Consider the following 19,086-nt stretch of genomic DNA (forward strand, 5'->3'; position numbering starts at 1 on the left):
ATGGCACCCAGAGCGTAAGCAGGAGCCCCAGGGCCACCGTGGGGCAGACCCCCGCCACCACCGGCATCCAACATATGGCCGGCCTCAGGCGCGCGGAGGGCCGCCCCCCGATAGCCTCCCAAGAACCCCCGAAGGGTAGGGGGGGACCGACATCTATACCTCCGTCTGAGAGCAAGATAAGAATCCCAACGAACAACCACATTAATATGCCTGTAAGAGTAAACCGGACAGAAAAAATAAAAAAAAAAACAAAAAAAAATAAGAAAACAAAAAGAATAAAGGGAGGGATGGCAAGAAGGAGAATGGGAGGAAAAAAGAGGAGTGAGGGAGAAGAGCGGGGGGGGGGGGGGATGGTAGGACAGCTCGGTCCAACATCACCCACAGCACAGAGCATTATAGCAGCAGATCACGGTATTCCGCTGAAAAAGTAAATTCGTGCCAATAGAACCAGCGCTTCGTGAATTTCTCTCTGGTTCCCCTCTCCGTCGCCAACAGATCTTCCAGTTCGTTAATGCATTTGACTTTACTAAGCCACATGGCCACAGTCGGGGGCTGGGTCTGCTTCCAAAGGGGGGGGATGCAACTCTTTGCTGCCGTGAACAATAACGGCAAGATGGATTTCCGATAGGACGCTCTCGGGAACTCGTGATGGTGGAGCAGGAAAAGCGCAGGGTCCAGCGCCAAGGAGTGGTCCGTGAATTTTTGGGCAATAAGGCGTACCGACGCCCAGAATGGTTGCACCCGTTCACACGACCAGAAAATATGGAGGTAAGTCCCCCGCTCCTTACCGCACCTCCAGCAGGTGTCAGCACTGGTCGGAAACATCCGACTCAACCGCGCCGGGGTATAATGCCATCTAGTCGGACATTTGTACCCCACCTCCTGGTAGCGAGAGCAGATGGAAGTTTTGTACGCGAAAAACAGTAGGCGTTCCACCTGCTGGTCGGTGAAGGACAGACCCAGATCTCTCTCCCAGCGAGCCACATAGGGAGGTCGGTACGGTGCCTCAGGAGTGACCAGAGTCTTGTACATGAGGGAGATAGTATGTCGTAAAGGAGATGTAACGGAGCAAAGTTCCTCAAAATAGGTGAGACGTCTGGCAAACAGGGGCGCTGCCGGTAGAGATCGCAGAAAGTGCGAGAGCTGGACCTGTTGCCAGAAACTCAGCCCGGAGAAGGCGGCGTCCGAATGAAGGCGAGACCTGGTGATCCACGACCCGTCCCGAACAAAGTGGCGGGCCTGACCAACTCCCGCATTTCTCAGAGATCGAAATCCCGGCTGGTCCACTCCCGGCGGAAAATCGGGGTTGTCAACCACCGGAAAAAGGGGGGACGGCAAGGTAGCCAAGGAGCCCCCGTGGCACAGACGCCTTCCCACCCGCAAGGTGGGGCCAATAGTCGGGTGGTCGGACAATTCCCTCTGGACCGCTGAGGAATATATTCTAATCTAATAATATTGCTTAATAGAAACCTAGCTAACCAAAGGGAGTGGGGGCACGGAATGGCAATACTGCTTTGTTTTTGTCACATTTGTGAAGTTCAGTCTTTACATTTGTAAATCCAATAAGTTTCTTGTTTGCAGAGAATTTTATATCTTTCTTTAGGTCATTTTAGGAGTGGTTTTGATAGAAAAATTAGATAGACCTTCACAGCTTTTAGTGTGTACAGTGGAAAAATTTGGCACACTGTTGTCGTCTGATCGGCTTTCTGTGTTCTGGCCATATTTGCCAAACTTGGAACGCAGGAACCTAATTGTTCTCACACAATAGAGGCCAAAAAGTTAAACCATATGCAATGCGGTTAATTGGAACAATGAATAATAGTCACCTTATTACCTTGGCTTATCGTGGAAATATTTTCTACCTTGTTTGGGACATTTGCAGGTGAAGCATTTCCTTTTCTACATTGATCTATTATTCTAGGTTTGGGGCATGCACGTACGCACCCCCTGCTGACCTGTGCTGTGATTGGACATCGCACGAGGTTTGTAGCAGATTTCGGCCATTGATTTTGGCTAAAACCTGCTAAACGGCTGTGTACAGAGAACAGCGATCTGGCTGAAAAGCAGGGAGAAAAAGCAGCCAGATCTGTTAGTAAAAGCAGCACACGTTACACATTGTTAGGCACACATTTAACCCTTTGATTGCCCCTCAATGTTAACCCATTCCCATCCAGTGCCATTAGTACAGTATACAGCTGTGGCCAAAAGTTTTGAGAATGACACAAATAATAATTTTCACAAAGTCTGCTGCTTTAGTGTTTTTAGGTCTTTTTGTCAGATGTTACTATGGTGTACTGCAGTATAATTACAAGCATTTAATAGGTGTCAAAGGCTTTTATTGACAATCACATTAAGTTTATGCAGAGTCAATATTTGCAGTGTTGACCCTTCTTTTTCAAGACCCCTGCAATTTGCCCTGGTATGCTGTCAATCAACTTCTGGGCCACATCCTGACTGATGGCAGCTCACTCTTGCATAATCAGTGCTTGAAATTTGTCAGAATTTGTGGTGGTTTTTTTTTTTTTTTTTTTTTTTCCACCCACCTCTTGAGGATTTACAACAAGTTCTCAATGGGATTAAGGTCTGGAGAGTTTCCTGGCCATGGACCCAAAATTTCGATGTTTTGTTCCCCAACCCACTTGGTTATCATTTTTGCCTTCTGGCAAGGTGCTCCATCATGCTGGAAAAGTCATTGTTCCTCATCCTAACTGTTCTTGGATGGTTGGGAGAAGTTGCTCTCGGAGGACGTTTTTGTACCATTCTTTATTCATGGCGGTGTTCTTAGTCAAAACTGTGCGTGAGCCCACTCCCTTGGCTGAGAAGCAACCCCACACCTGAATGGTCTCAGGATGCTTTATGACACAGGACTGATGGGTAGCGCTCACCTTTTCTTCTCCAGACAAGGTTTTTTCCAGATGCCCCAAACAGTTGGAAAGGGGATTCATCAGAGAAAATTACTTTACTCCAGGCCTCAGCAGCCCAATCCCTGTACCTTTTGCAGAATATCAGCCTGTCCCTGATGTTTCCACTGGAGAAAAGTGGCTTCTTTGCTGCCCTTCTTGACACCAGGCCATCCTCCAAAAGTCTTCTCCTCACTGTGCATGCAGATGCACTCACACCTGCCAGCTGCCATTCCTGAGTAAGCTCTGCACTGGTGGTGCCGCGATCCCACAGCTGAATCAACTGTACTGTCCTGCCAGATCAGAGACGCAAAGTAAACTTACAACCCTTCCGTCAGGGAATCCAAATCTGTTCATGTCTCTTCGGTGATCCTTGCCTTTCAGACAAATGTATTCTGCTGGGTACTAAACTTATTAAATGACACATTTTATTTAAAATAATTTTTCTCTCTTGTAGGTTTATACAGAAGCAGAATCGGAAATCCAGCGTGTGGACCAAGAGGCGTTTCCTGTAAATAAGTCTCTTCAGAAGTAGGTTCCCAGTTCAAAATTCTACCAAACCCAACGCCATGTATAATTGTTACTCATTTAACCACTTAAGCCCCGGAAGATTTTACCCCCTTCCTGACCAGGGGGTATTTTGCGATTCGGCACTGCGTGACTTTAACGGACAATTGCGCGGTCGTGCGACGCTGTATCTAAACGAATTTGGCGTCCTTTTTTTCCCACAAACAGAGCTTTCTTTTGGTGGTATTTGATCACCTGTGCGATTTTTTTTTTTGATCACGCGCTATAAACAAAAAAGAGCGTAAATTTTGCAAAAATAGCAATATTTTTTACATTTTTTTATATGAAATTCCCCCCCAAAAAAATGTAAAAATCAAATTTAACATTTTCGGCCAATTTGTTTTATGCTACCTATGTTTGGTAAAAAAAAATCGCAAAAAGCGTATTTTGATTGGTTTGCCAAAAGTTATCGCGTTTACTAACAAAGGGAAAGATTTTTGTCATTTTTGTGTTTTTTTTTTTTTTTAACGCGTAATGGCGGCGATCTGCGATTTTTTTTTTTTTTTTTTTTTTTTTTTTCCGGTACTGCGACATTGCGGCGGACAGATCGGACCCTTGACTGACATTTGACACTTTTGGGGTTACCAGTGACATTTCTACAGTAATCAGTGCTATACATATGCACTGTTACTGTAAAAATACACTGGCAGTGAAGGGGTTAACTTTTTTTTGAAAGGGAGGGGCTATGTGTGTCCCTAGGGGCGTGCTTTCTACTGTGATTGGCTGTGGCTTCAGATGTATGAAGAGTGATCAACGGTTCTACATAGTAGAACCGTATGATCATCCTTCATACACAGGGGAGAATGACAGGCAGCTTGTTTACACAAGCTGCCTGACTTTCTCCCTCTCCCCCGCCGATCGCAGAGTGACCGGCGGACAACGGGTCCGCCGGTCACACGCGCGGGGGGGTCCGTGACCACGCGGGAGCGCGCGCTCGCTCCCTAGACCCTCACAAGCTAGTGACGTAGCACTACGTCACTTTGCCTGTGAGGGGCTGACTGCCGACGTAGATCGGCGTTGGGCAGTCGGCAAGTGGTTAAAACCTTACAGAAAAGATTTGACTTATAAAGGATAAGTTCACCTTTTGAAAAAAAAAAAAAATAGATATGCATCGTTTTGCAGGTAAAAAAATTATTTTTTTTTTTTCTGCGGAGCCTGCAGAGCATTGCACCCACAATCTTGTCCAGCTCCTGCAGACTCTCAGGATAGCTCTTTGCCTTTACCTACGACACAGGCAGGCAGTTAAGTGGATGCTCACCAGTGCCCTCATAGTTCATTGAGAGCTACAAGGCGTCAGCCGCAAGAGCTGACAGTACTTGTAATCTATTCATTCACGGGAACTGTGACTGATTGATGTCATACTGTTTTTACATTTCAACGGTGCGGGGAGTGGGGGGCTGACTACTGTCACAGGGAGGGGGGAGGGGAGAAGATGCAGATGCTGGAACATGTTGAATCCTAAAAACAGGTGGAACATGTAACCTGTTCCAAAGGTGAACTTATTCTTTAAAGCAGTGGTCTCCAACCTATTTTGCACCAGGGATCGGTTTTGTGGCAGCCAATTTTTCCAGGGACTGAGGGGTGTGGGGATGCGGGGGTGGTTGGGTATTCAGGGAGGTCTGTGAAGAGAAAAGAACCGCACTGTAATATAAAGGGGGGGTGCACAAGCCCCATTAGAGTGCAGTCCTTTTTTATATCGCAGTGCCCCTTTATATCACAGCCCCCCCCCCCCCCCTAGTCACAGTGCCGCTTGTAGCCCCTTCCCTTTCCTTTCTAAACACAGTGCCCCATTTCAAGGAGGATATCTGCTAGCACAAGAGACATACTACTGACTGTAAGTGATGTCCCTTGTGATTTTTCTGTTTATTGCAGCTATACTTAAAGTAGAAGTTAATTTTAAAACTAAAATCTGTAAATCTACTGGCATCCAGAATCTAAGACTAATCTATCTAGCCGATACCTGTGGTCGGGTGGCCGATACCTGCTCTATAATTACTGTTTGCTGAATTTGTGAATATGCATTTACTATAAATTAATAAAAACAAATAGTACTGCGCCCCTAGGATGTTTTAAAGTAGAAAATAAAGGTGCTCCAATATTCCTACTACCCACAAAAGGTAAATATCTATATAAGTAAGTATGCATAAATAAATATTGTACCAATAAAAAAAAAAAGTGCTCCAGTGTTTTAGTGAATGACTATAAAACGTGCATAGCTAGACAAATCCTGTATACCAAGGATATTTTTAAACTTGGATAAAGTGCATATTTCTCTTACGTCCTCCGACAGTCGCCGCCTCTTCATATTCGTCACATATGGGGTATTAGACTTTGCTCCGAAGGAGTAGCTAGGCAACAGAATATGTTAACAATAAAGCTTTAACATATCCCACCCTCAAGGGGTGGTCCCCTCAGTCAATACCCTCCTACTTCCTGCAACCATATCTCAGTTTTAATGTCTAGCTTGTCAGGAGTGGCTGGCTCTCTCTGTGCTGGGACTTTTTGTCCCAGACTCTTTCTTCTTTTTGATATTTTGTTTGAGTTTTCTCTCTACCTTTACTTAGCTGTTATTTTTGTCAGCATTAGTTAGTTCTTCGGACGAAGAGGATCATGCGGACTGGGTCTCGGGCTGATCCCCCTGGTCGCAGGTCGTGGGTCAGTGGCTTCCCAGTCTGCCATCGAGCGTTCAGCCAGGTAACGCTCCTGGCACGGTGAACGACCCATCCCTGTTCGGTGCAGGGATGATTGGTGAGGTGGCTACCTCACCGGACGCTGTGCGGTTTCTGAACCGCCATTGTGTGCGTCTTGAGTAGCGACTTTCCCTGCCTCATGTGCAGCGGCTTGTTCGCCTGTGCGGGTTCCCCACGCCATGTGAGGTAAGTGTATCTATGTGGGGACCTGTCTGTCTGGGGGGGTCTCAGTCTGGGACTGTGTAACCTGCCTTTAATCACACTGCTTGTCTCCCTATCTCTCGGCTGCATGCTGTGGGCTGCAGGGGGGGGGGGGAGCTGTATGACACTGAGTATGTCAGGCTGGGCAGTGTGAGGAGCTGTGTGCTGTGGGGCATGTTTTTAATGGCATGTTGGGGCATATACAGCGATCGCTGCGGCGATCTAACATATATCCATATTATGGGATGATATTGTGTGTGATTTTATGCACTGTGGAGCGGCGATTTCGGCGCCAAACGGCGCCATTTTACCGGCGCCCGCTCCGGCCGCATGGTTTACATGCACGGCGGCCATTTTCTTGTAGCCTCCATAGGCTTACATAGAGCGCCCTGGCAGCATCACTTCCTCTCTCCTGGAAGCACCGATCGAGGCAGCAGCAGCAGCGGAGTCTCCTCAGGTTTTATCCTTCTATTCCTGTGTTCCATTGCCTGTATTCAGTCTGTATATTCCCTGTGGGGGTCTCATTGTGCCTGAGTGTGGTGCGGTGGGCTGCGCTTGCCGCGCTTGCTGTAAGGGGGCAGTTAACCCTTGGTTGTCTGGCATACAGGGGCAATGGATTCTCAGGAGGGCAAATTTCCCACAGTCTTGGTGGAAAGCCAGGGGACCGCTGTTTCCCCCCCAGGGGGGGATTTGGCCACTATTGTGGCTGGCCTTGCTGCACAGGTGCAAATGCTGGTGGCTGCTCAATCTACTAAACGGCCCAGAGTTGCTCTGTCCTCTGATTCTGAGGGTGAAGGTGATGGGGCTGTTCTGGCGGGGACCCCCCTATCGGGGTCCCGCTCCTCTCTGGATCTAGTGGGGTCTGAGGTAGAGGCTGAAGTTGAGGGGGTTGATAATTCTCCCCCTGGCTCGCCTGAAGAGCTTGCAATCATGGATGAGTTGATTGCTTCCATTAAGCAGACGCTACGTTTGCAGGACGAGGTGTGTCCCCCAGCTGCCTTGGCGGCTTATGGGACGCAGAGAAAACGCAGGACGCCGCAGGTCTTTCCCTGCAATGCTGATTTTCAGCGCGCTGTTAAGGACCAATGGCGCGATTTGCGCAAGCCTTTTGCGGTACCAAGTAAATTTAAGCTGCGTTATCCTTTCTCGCCTGCCACTGATGAACGGTGGTGTGTGCCTCCGCCAGTAGATCATGCTATTGCGGTTTTGAACAAAGCCACTGCGATCCCGGCAGAGGGATCCCCTTTTTTCCGTGATGCCACGGATAGGAGACTGGAGTCTCTTGCCCGTCATACTTATTCTGTTACGGGTTCTATGCTTAAGGCTCTGTTTGCTTCTCTCATGGCGGCCCAGGCGATCGCAAGTTGGACGCAGATGCTTAGGCGCGTCCTAGTGGCCGATTCGGCCTCAGCGGCGACCCTGGATATGGTGGATCAGATCCACCAGGGTGTCATGTATCTGTGTGATGCGGACCTGGACCTGATTCCGTTGGCCGCGCGTGTGCACAGCGTGGCGGTGTTGTCTCGCCGCCTGGTTTGGTTGAAATGTTGGTCGGTGGACCAATCTTCACGTAAAACCTTAGCCAATCTGCCTTATGATGGGTCTCGCCTTTTTGGGGAGTCCCTGGATGTGTTGATTAAGGGGATTACTGGGGGTAAGAGCACTCTCTTGCCCCATTTCCCCAAGGCTAAGGGGGCTTCTGGGAAGAAGCATGCTAATTTTCGGCCCCCTCAGGGGTCCTTTCGTGCCTTTCGGCCGCACTACAAGGGCAAACCGTTCAAGGGCCAGGGCTCTCAGAAGAAGCCCTGGTCTGGAAAACAGAAGTCCGGCCAATCCGGACCTGCGGCCCATAACAGTTCGGCCTGAAGGGGCGCCCTCACCCAGTTTTGGGGTGGGGGGACGCTTGCTCGGTTTTCTTCAGCCCTGGTTGGCCCGTGTGCGGGACAGATGGGTTCTGGAAATCGTTCGATCTGGTTACAAGATCGAGTTTCTCTCTCGGCCAGAGAGCAGATTTTTTCCCTCAAATCTACAACTGTCTCCAGAGCGCCTGCGGGATCTGCGCCTGGCGGTGCGGGACCTGAGGGCTCAGGGAGTGGTGGTTCCGGTGCCTCATCGGGACAGATTTCGGGGGTTTTATTCCAATCTGTTCACTGTGCCCAGAAAGGAGGGCAAGGTTCGTCCAATTCTGGACTTGAAAGCTCTGAACCGCTCTGTGCGGGTTCGCAAGTTCCGCATGGAATCCCTGCGCTCGGTGGTGGCTGCCCTGGTTCCGGGGGAATTCATGGCCTCCATCGATTTGAAGGATGCGTATCTTCACATCCCCATATTCGAGGGTCATCAGAGATACCTTCGTTTTGCCATTGCGGAGGATCACTACCAGTTCGTGGCGTTGCCCTTTGGGCTCGCCTCGGCTCCGCGGGTCTTCACCAAGGTGCTTGCACCGGTTCTGGCATTATTGAGAGCCCAGGGCATTTCTGTCCTGGGGTATCTGGACGACATTCTGATTCGGTCTGCGACCAGTCAGGGTCTGGAGAAGGACCTGTCTGTCACGATGCAAACTCTGCAGGAGTTCGGTTGGACGATAAATGTTCCAAAGTCGACTCTGAGTCCGTCGGTTCGTCTTCCCTATCTGGGAATGATACTGGACTCGGTGCAGGCGAAGGTCTTCCTGCCGGAAGACAAACTCAGGACTCTTCAGGAGGAAGTCAGGTCCCTCAGGGACGTTCCGAACTCGTCTCTGCGGACGTGTATGAGATGTCTGGGATTGATGGTCTCGGCTTTCGAGGCGATTCCTTTCGCGCAGTTTCACACGCGGGGTCTCCAAGCGGAGATCTTGTCCAAGTGGGACGGGCGACCTCAATCTCTGGATCTTCAGATCTCGTTGAGTCATCGCACCAGGGAAAACCTCCTGTGGTGGCTCCAGTCCCCGTTGGTGTCCGGGGACAAGTCGTTTCGTCCGATCTCGTGGACGATAATCACCACGGATGCCAGCCTGTCGGGCTGGGGTGGTGTTCTGGGCGTTCTGTCCGCCCAGGGGACCTGGTCGGAGGGGGAGTCTTCCCTCCCGATCAACATTCTGGAATTGCGTGCGATAAGGCTCTGTCTTCATCGCTGGACGGACCGGCTGCAGGGCTGCCCGGTTCGGGTGCAGACGGACAATGCCACGGCGGTGGCCTACATCAACCACCAAGGGGGCACCAGGAGTGCCCGAGCGGCTCGAGAAGTGGCCGACATTCTGTCTTGGGCCGAGACTCATGTCCCGGCGATAACGGCGGTTCACATTCCGGGAGTGGAGAACTGGCAGGCGGGCTATCTGAGTCGCCAGACCCTGGATCAGGGGGAATGGTCTCTCCACCCGGCTGTCTTCCAGATGTTGTGCGCGAAGTGGGGTCTTCCAGATGTGGACCTGTTCGCGTCTCGCCTCAACTACAAGGTGAAGAGGTTCGTGGCAAGGACGCGCGACCCTCGGGCGGACGCGTCGGACGCGTTAGTGGCCCCGTGGCATCAGTACAGGCTGATGTACGCGTTTCCACCGATTCAGTTGCTGTCCCGGTTCCTTCGCAGGTTACACTCGGAACGCAGCACGGTGATTCTTGTGGCACCGGACTGGCCTCGCCGGTCCTGGTACGCAGACCTCGTGAATCTGGCGGTCGACGCCCCCTGGCGTCTGCCTCTTCGGGACGATCTACTGTCTCAAGGACCGATTTACCATCCTGCTTTACAGTCGCTGGCTTTGACGGCCTGGCTGTTGAGACCGAGGTCCTGAAGGAGAAGGGTCTCTCTCCAGAGGTTGTTCATACCTTGATCAACGCGAGGAAGTCTTCCTCGGGAAAGGTTTATTACCGTACTTGGAAGGCCTATTTTGCCTGGTGTGAGTCCAGGGGGTTTTCACCCCGCACGTACTCGGTTTCCCGTGTGCTGTCTTTCCTTCAGACGGGTGTCGTTCAGCGTTTGGCGCTGGCTACGATAAAGGGTCAGGTGTCTGCGCTGGCCGTTCTGTTTCAACGTCCCGTGGCTTCCAACTCCTTGGTTGGCACTTTTATTCAGGGTGTGCGGCATCTGGTTCCTCCTAGGAGGGATCCCTTGCCCCCTTGGGACTTGAATCTAGTCCTGTCTGTGTTACAACGTGCTCCTTTTGAACAGATCAGGGAGATCTCGTTGTCTATGTTGTCCAAAAAGGTCGCCTTTTTGGTGGCGATCACTTCGGCTCGCAGAGTGTCGGAACTGGCGGCTTTGTCCTGCAAGTCTCCGTACCTGGTTATTCATTTGGATAAGGTGGTCTTGCGACCTAATCCTTCTTTTCTGCCGAAACGAGTTTCGGAATTCCATCTTAACGAGGATATTGTTTTGCCTTCGTTGTGCACGAAGCCTAAACATCCTAAGGAGGTGAGATTGCATTCTCTGGATGTTGTTCGAGCGATTAGGGTTTACCTTAAATCGACTGAGTCTTTTCGAAAGACGGACTCCTTGTTGGTTCTTCCAGAGGGTCCTCGGAAGGGCATGGCGGCTTCCGCCTCTACCATTGCCAAATGGATCAGGCAGACCATTGAACTGGCTTATGCCTTGCAGGGGAAGGTTCCCCCTGTGCCTGTGAAGGCGCACTCTACTAGATCTCTGAGTACGTCTTGGGCCTGTCGTCATGGGGCTTCTGTAGCCCAGGTGTGTAAGGCGGCGACTTGGTCGACCGTGCACACTTTCACAAAATTCTACAAAGTAGATGTTCAGGCATCGGCGGATGCTTCCTTTGGCCGCAAGGTTCTTAGTGCGGCTGTTCCCTAGGGTCCCTTGTTGGGGACTCCTGGCTGTTGGGATAAGTTTTGTATCCCCTGGTTTTTTGTCTTTTCCTGGGTTGTTGCTCCTGTTGAGCACTTATTTTTGCTGTTGCCCAGCTAGTTCCTTCCTTTGGTAAGGTTCCTTTCTTTGATGTGGAGACTGCGTTGCCTTTCGGCGCGGATGCGTTTCCCACCCCTCATGTTTGCACTGCTTTGGGACGTCCCCATATGTGACGAATATGAAGAGGCGGCGACTGTCGGAGGACGTAAGAGAAAACGGAATTTTTGTAAAATCTTACCTGTAAAATTCCTTTCTCTGAGTCCTCCGACAGTCGCCGCCCCCGCCCCTCTTTTGGGGTTTGTATGTATACTCTACTGCTATTCCACTAAAACTGAGATATGGTTGCAGGAAGTAGGAGGGTATTGACTGAGGGGACCACCCCTTGAGGGTGGGATATGTTAAAGCTTTATTGTTAACATATTCTGTTGCCTAGCTACTCCTTCGGAGCAAAGTCTAATACCCCATATGTGACGAATATGAAGAGGCGGCGACTGTCGGAGGACTCAGAGAAAGGAATTTTACAGGTAAGATTTTACAAAAATTCCGTTATTCAAATCTGTGCAAAGGTACAATTGTAAAATATAATTTATATATATTTGTTGAATATTTATTTAGAATATAAAGTGCAAACAATTGTGCGAAGTGTCTAGACCATTTCAAATTTAGAGTGACTCTTCAAAGTGTATTTCCTTTAGTAGTGAAGTCCTTTATATCATATATTAAGATCCTCCAAAAGAAATGAAAGTGATCAGAGATGCTCTTCAGTGGTGACACCTATATGTGTACTAACTGCTCACCTCCAACTAAAATCAGCAATGCCTGTAGGTATTAGGAGTTGGATGGCTTGTAATCCTCCTGTGTGTGCTCCGTTTTTCTTTCCACAGAGTATAGTAGAGAAATGGGGAACTTTTTCACCTTTACAGCTTTCGACTTTAAACGGTTCTAATGGCGGTCTCAGTTTACAGTGGTTTGTCCATCACATATCCTTTCCCTTGCCTCAATGCTGCAAGGGGTGACATCAACATCAGACGATATCTCAGGGAATGTCAGGTACCCTAAATCTTGTGAGATCACACTGCAGCACAGTGCTGTAGAATATTCTTATGAGATTTGTGCTATTCACCATTCTCCAAGATATTGACTGAAGGATGCTGACATAGTTCTATAGTGGAGATGGGGACTTCCCAACAGACCATATATTCATCAGCTGTCTCACAGGAGTTTCTCAGCGCTCCAGCGTTCAAAGGTTTACATCAACACTGTTTAGCCTTTAGAAATTTGAAACTGGCTGATTGCAGAGCTGAAAAAACAAAATTAAACCCGCGCTACACAACGTGAAAATAATTAATATGAGTAAGGTAATGAGCAGCTGCTGCAGACTCTAAGAAAATTCTTAGGAAAATGTGATAAAAACGAATTTATGCAGCACTAGCTTCAATAAAGTGATAAGTGCTGTGATATATAAACAATATTAAATAATTTTTAAAGTGCATAGTAAAGATCATATACACAAAGTGCTAAGTGCTAAAAAATATATGCAATATCCAATAAATTATAAAGTGCATGTATACAGATAAGTGGTTAGATATACTCCAAAAGAATGTTCAGTGCTTCAAACAAAAAGTCCTTATGGTGATCCAATTAAGGTGCCAAGGTGCCAAAAATAATTCAGGTGCTTGCAAAGTGACAAGGTGCCCCTCAAGGTTCCCCACTCACCAGATTGCAGATAAATTAAGACCTTCAAGATTAATGCACATTGCCCAGGATCTTTAAGGACCAGAACTTCTCCTGTGTAGCCTTCACACTTGTTGGGTCAGCTTCCGCCTTATGAATCCAGGTTGCAGTGATGGGATGGACCGTAATGTCACTCACATGGGATTGAATTTTGTAAGATGGAGATGACAGATAACCGCCTTCCAGCGGTGTAGCCTCTGACGTGAGATGCCTGACGTTCACACAGTGACGTAACCACGAGCGGAGAACATTAACTCCTTAGAGGATGATGCTCACTGAGCGGTGATGGTGTTCCTGGAAGATTCCTGGGCCTTTTCTGTCTTCAGCCAGTTTCACATTACAAAGGCTAAAAAATGTGGATGTGAACCTTTGGACGTTGGAGCGCTGAGAAACTTCTGTGAGACAGCTGATGAATTATATGGTCTGTTGGGAAGTCCCCATCTCCACTATAGAACTATGTCCGCATCCTTCAGTCAATATCTTGGAGAATGGCGAATAGCACAAATCTCATAAGATTCTACAGCACTGTGCTGCAGTGTGATCTCACAAGATTTAGGGTACCTGATATCGCCCAATGTTGTCACCCCTTGCAGCATTGAGGCAAGGGAAAGGATATGTGATGTATAAACCACTGTAAACTGAGACCGCCATTAGAACCGTTTAAAGTCGAAAGCTGAAAAGTTCCCCATTTCTCTACTATACTCTGTGGAAAGAACGAGCACACACAGGAGGATTACAAGCCATCCAACTCCTAATACCTACAGGCATTGCTGATTTTAGTTGGAGGCAGGTGAGCAGTTAGTACACATATAGGTGTCGCCACTGAAGAGAATCTCTGATCACTTGAATTCTGGTAGAGGATCTTCATATATGATATAAAGGAAATACACTTTGAAGAGTCACTCTAAATTTAAAAATTGTTTGGACACTTAGCACAATTGTTTGCACTTTATGTATATTTGTTGAATATTTATTTAGAATATAAATTAGATTTTATGATTGTACATTTGCACAGATTTGATTATATGCACTTTATCCAAGTTTAAAAATATCCTACAGAATTTGTCTAGCACATTATGCACTTTTTTAAAGTCATTCACTAAAACACTGGAGTCCTTTCTTTCTCTATCGTCCCTTTGACAGACGCAGCTCATATGCTTCTTCACTATTGGGTTATGCGCCATCTACAGGAGTAGACTAGGCAGTGAAAACTTTTCACTCGACACACCTATAGGGGCTGTCCCTCAAGACATAACCCCAGACACACTGTGCTCTCAAATCAGTTTCTTGCTGACTAGTTAAGAAGTAGGACCTAGGTTTCCCGCTGGGACTCCGGTCTCAGTTTTTATTTTTAAGAATGTTTGTTTATTTATCTTTACTCACTATCGCTAGCTAGTGTCAGGGGTATCCTCCTGGTGAACTACAAGCGACAGCCGGGCTGAGGTTTTGCACTGGATAATCTAGATCCTTCTCCCAGCCTGGCCAACAAGCGTGAGCAGGTTGTGGTCTGCCCAGGCCTCGCCACAACGGAACCCCGGTGAAGGGGGACAAGCCTGCGAGCGGATGCCATGCCGGGAGGCATCGACCTGGAACGCCCTAAGTTGCAGCGGCCCACTCCTGAGGATAACAGGGCTGTGTTTCTCTGAAAGATCCCCCAGGCCTATCAGGACAGGCCCTGACCTCCCTGCTCCCACTGGGGGCGTTATAGTTGGTGTCTGATGCCTGGGGGGGGGGTTTAATGAACGTTACCTTGTCCTGGGGTGTCCCTTTTATGTGGAGTCCTGCGGTGGCCTCACGCCTGGGTCTCCTAGGAGCGCAGTACTAATTTTTTTTATTTAATTTAAATTTATTTACACTGTTTGGGTAATCAGTTCAGTATTAGCAGCACCTGGGAAGGATTTTTTAACAGCTTCAGTCGCAATCCGCGAGAGTCACCTTATTTTATAATATGCATTTACTATTGCAGTAATGTTGGGTTTACTTCTATTTTAAAGGAATAGTGCACCTATTTTTTATTTAAGACCTGCTGCTTTGCAATCTGTGCGCAGTCTGCTTGACCTAAATACTGTCACATGACAGAGGGGGCAACATTACAGCTCTCTCTGAATGGTTATGGACTGCTGGTGAATTATGTATCACATGTTATTACCAATCATCTACATCATGGGTGTCCAACCTTTTTGACTTCTCTGGGCCACATTGAGTGTAAAGAAATTTTCTCGGGCCGCATATAAAGTAATAAAATGCTGCCGCGCCCTTCCTGCGCCGCCGCGCCCCCCCGCACTAATTTAACACAACTAAAGGATGATCAAATGAAATGGAATCAGTATACAGAGGTTTACTTCTTCTGAGAGATAATAAAGGAACACTCAAACCACCATGACCACTTCAGTGATTTGAAGTGCTCATGGTGGTAGGAGTCAGAAACACTGCACATGCTCCCCTCCCCTCTGAGGCAGCCTCTGCCTACCGTTAGTTGGAAGCTGCTGTGGCCATGCCCCCGACCTGACTTCCTTCCTCCCCAGGAAAAAAAAATTGTCAGGGGGCAGTGGGCCGCATCGCCCGCGGTTCTGGGCCGCAGGTTGGACATGCCTGCTCTACATGCTGCAAAAATAGAAATGCTGCATGATTGGATCAGTCCTGAACAAGGAGGCAGACATAGCTGGGAACCAGGTGATCTCAGTAAGATCATTTTAGGTGAAGTTGAAGTATGTGATATGAATTTTGTGGAAATGTTTAGAACTGTAACAGATAATGCATCCTATCTAATGAGGATGATAGGTGGAGTGATTCTTTGGAAGTTTATTTAGTGACTGTTCTATCAAAAATGCTGTGTCGATAATACCGGCAATAAGGTCATAAAAATACCTGCGTTTTAAATAAATGATAAGAACTTGCTAAGAGGATGTATTTCTTGTTGATTGTGGGTGGAGTAATTTAGCGGAATTTTTTCCTGTAATAGAACTATAAAACGATCAGAATAAAAATAATTGATAAATTATGGGGTGAGGCCAATACCTCTAGTAGTATTACGATCCACAGGTCGAGAAACCTTTTGCATACGGCCTCTTTGATTTAAAATGTATATCTAGGGTAAATAGGAGTTTATTTTTCTCCGGATAACGTTTAGCATAAAGATTGGAATCCAGTTTGCTGTATAACTGGTGGAAGACGGAACATAAATGCAATTGATTGCTAAATCCAATTATGGCAAAAGCACTGCCATGTGTATGAAAAAAAAGGACTGTACATGCGTAGATACATATAATCTTACAAAATATATTGTGTACCTAATTGAAATGACCTCGGATAAAGATGTTAAATGTTTAACCCAGTCACATACAGATATTGGGGCTGTTTGACTTACTGTGTGGTTTATAGGGCTTGATCCACAGTCTGAATAACAGGGTTAGCTGTCTGTATATTGGGAATTAGATCTTCAGTCTGTATAATTGTGGTGGGTTTAGATCCTTGGTCTGTATAGAGATTTGGACCAGTGCACAAAGCAAGGTACATAAATACATGGATAAACGAGTTTGGGGTGGAGAAACTTGACTGGCCTGACTCACTAATAAACCTTGACGAATAAGAGCAGAAGATCCCCGCTGCACATCAGAACAAGACCTGCTGTGTGTATACAAGTGGCAGTCTCTGCCTGGACCCCTGCCAGCCCATGCCCCCAACACGTTTCACTCAGCCCACTGGAGCTTACTCATAGACACAGTCCTAAACCTTGTGGACAGTCTTCCCAGAAGAGAATCTATTATAGCTAAGGATGGACCAACCCAATAGAGAACCCTATGGACGAAGACTGGGATGCCATTAAAGTTCATGTGTGTGTAAAGGCAGGCGTCCCAATACTTTTGACAATATAGTGTGTGTGTGTGTATATATGTATATATATATATATATATATAATTTTTTTTTTTTTTTTGTGTGTGTGTGTGTATATATAATTGTGTGTGTGTGTGTATACATTTTTTTTTCTTTTGTGTGTGTATAGCCAATCTTCACTTGCACTCTCCAGCGTGTTTTGCCGGCTACCTCCTCAGTCCTGCGTCGGTGATCCTCTTCAGGGCATTCTGCCCATTTCCTGTGAGCCTATGCATATAAAAGTGTCAAACGTGAACAAAACCAAGTAGTAGCCAAGTCCCAAACCCGGGGAGGGCCAGGGCAAGGGGTGAAACAACAGTGCCCCCCCTATTCCCCCAGGGAAGTCCATAATAGCACATTGCCCAGAACACATGAATTAGGAGATCAACATCCTCACCACCAAGGTAAGCCCCGGAAATCTAAATCTGCAGAGACCTGGCCCCAAGCCACGGATCCCATATCTTCCCAAACTTTTGGGGGCATGGATGTCCCATATAGGTCAGTTTATATAACGGAAGAGCTGAGTCCACCAACTCACGCCACTGGGCGACCGTGGGGGGAGCAGACCCTCTCCAGCTCCGCAAAAGAGCTTTCCTGGCATAAAAATACAAATAAAACAACAACAGTTCCAAGTACTTAGCCCGCGTTACCAATCCACCCTAGCCCAGAAGAAGTATCCTAGGGTCCAGGGGCACCTGTAGGGCTGATACCGCACTCATCTACCACCTCCCTCCAGTACTCCTGAATTCTCGGACATTCCCATACAACATGAAAGAAGGGTCCCAACCGCCTGCTGACATTTAGAGCAGGAGAGACCTTTATATGTAAATATGCATTAAAGCAGTAAACTTTGTAAAATAATTAAATAGAATACAAATTTCACCCTGCAAGTTTCCACCCACAAGGCAAAGGCATAATGTGCTAATATGCATTGCATACTAGTACATTATGAGAGACTTACCTTTAAAACGAAGCCCTCCAGCGGTCCTTCACTGCTGACATGGCTTCCATGTTCACCCCGTCTTAGTTCCATGTTTGTGGACTTGCCTGACTGGCCGAGCTGTAATGACGTCACTTCTGCACATGCGCATAGGAGTCATGGTTTGGCACAGACCTCTGAAGGAACAGCATGGTATGCTGGTCCTTCAGGGTGCATGCACTGTTGACCTTATCGGTTGCTACTCTGTGGAGTATCTCCTGAACTGTGCACATTTAGGAGATATTCATTTTACTTACAGGTAAGTTGTGTTTTTTTTTTTTTTTTTTTTTTAGAAGTTTACCTTTTTATGTAAAAATGGCTAAAATGACTTTACTACCACTTTAAATACATTAGATGTATGTATAATCTTATGGAAGATTTTAGTTGAAATGAATGGTCTCTTTTAAGGTAATTTTATTGGTATGGGGTCACCTTTCCGTGTAAACTGCTGTTGCAAATGGATACCGCTGTGTTTGCTTTGTTCACAGCAGTTCAGCCTTTAATGGTTTTGTTAAGAGCTCTTAATTTGTTGTCTATGATTACATTTTCTTGCTACTAAGGCCCCTTTCACACAGGCGGACCGTTCAGATCCGCCTGTTTGGTTTTTTTGGCGGATCTGAACGGTCCCCCCATGCATTCCTATGGGGCATCGGATGGCAGCGGAGACATGTCCGCTGACTTCCGATCCGTCAAATCTGGACGGATGGAAACCCTATTTTCCATCCGTCCAGCGGATGGGATGGGATCGGATGAGAATGGACCGACGGTCCGTTCCCATAAGATTTACCCCATAGAGATGCATGGGGAACTGACAGCTGTGTCTCCGCACACAGCGCAGAGACGCAGCTGTCATCCTTCTGCTCAGTGGGGGATCGGCGGATCGATCTCCTGCTGAGAAAAGCGGAGTCCGTTTGACGGACACAGTGTGTGAAAGAGCCCTAATTATTTTGCATAACCTTGTATTTGTTTTTGTTGCAGAGCTTTGCAGCATTTGGCAAGACTGAAAGAGCTGGTAGGAGACGGCACTACAAAACAGGACCAAGAAAAGAATGAAGAAATAAAGTTCGAGAATTAGCTGATTTACTATGAGTGAATAGTAAATGCTCCATACAGAAACCCTGGCAGACATCCAATGTTGGGTATTCAGCTTTTTCCTCACAGCATGTAACTGCATTGGCTGAAGTGAACCGACTAGACTGTAATAAACCGGCTTCATGTTATCTGACCCTAGAGCTACTCGCTGCTGCCCCCAGTTTGATGTATGTCTGTACTGTACACTGGCTGCAGTGTATCTGTTTAGCCCTCTATT

The 19,086-nt window shown here is 47.4% G+C and overlaps 1 protein-coding gene across 1 annotated transcript in view; it reads left to right on the top strand.

Moving 5' to 3' along the window:
- Nucleotides 1–18,859, top strand: part of LOC309544584 (lung adenoma susceptibility protein 2) — a 43,797-nt gene extending 24,938 nt beyond the window's left edge. Inside the window, exons 7-8 of the mRNA XM_082243492.1 lie at nucleotides 3,358–3,431; nucleotides 18,756–18,859. Of these exons, the coding sequence (XP_082099618.1) occupies nucleotides 3,358–3,431; nucleotides 18,756–18,852 (171 nt within the window). The 3' untranslated portion in view covers nucleotides 18,853–18,859. The remainder of the gene's footprint in view (nucleotides 1–3,357; nucleotides 3,432–18,755) is intronic.
- The last annotated feature ends 227 nt before the right edge of the window (nucleotides 18,860–19,086 follow it).

Source organism: Pelophylax lessonae (genome assembly GCF_965119305.1).
Source record: "Pelophylax lessonae genome assembly, chromosome: 1".
In the NCBI taxonomy this organism is placed as follows: Eukaryota; Metazoa; Chordata; class Amphibia; order Anura; family Ranidae; genus Pelophylax; species Pelophylax lessonae.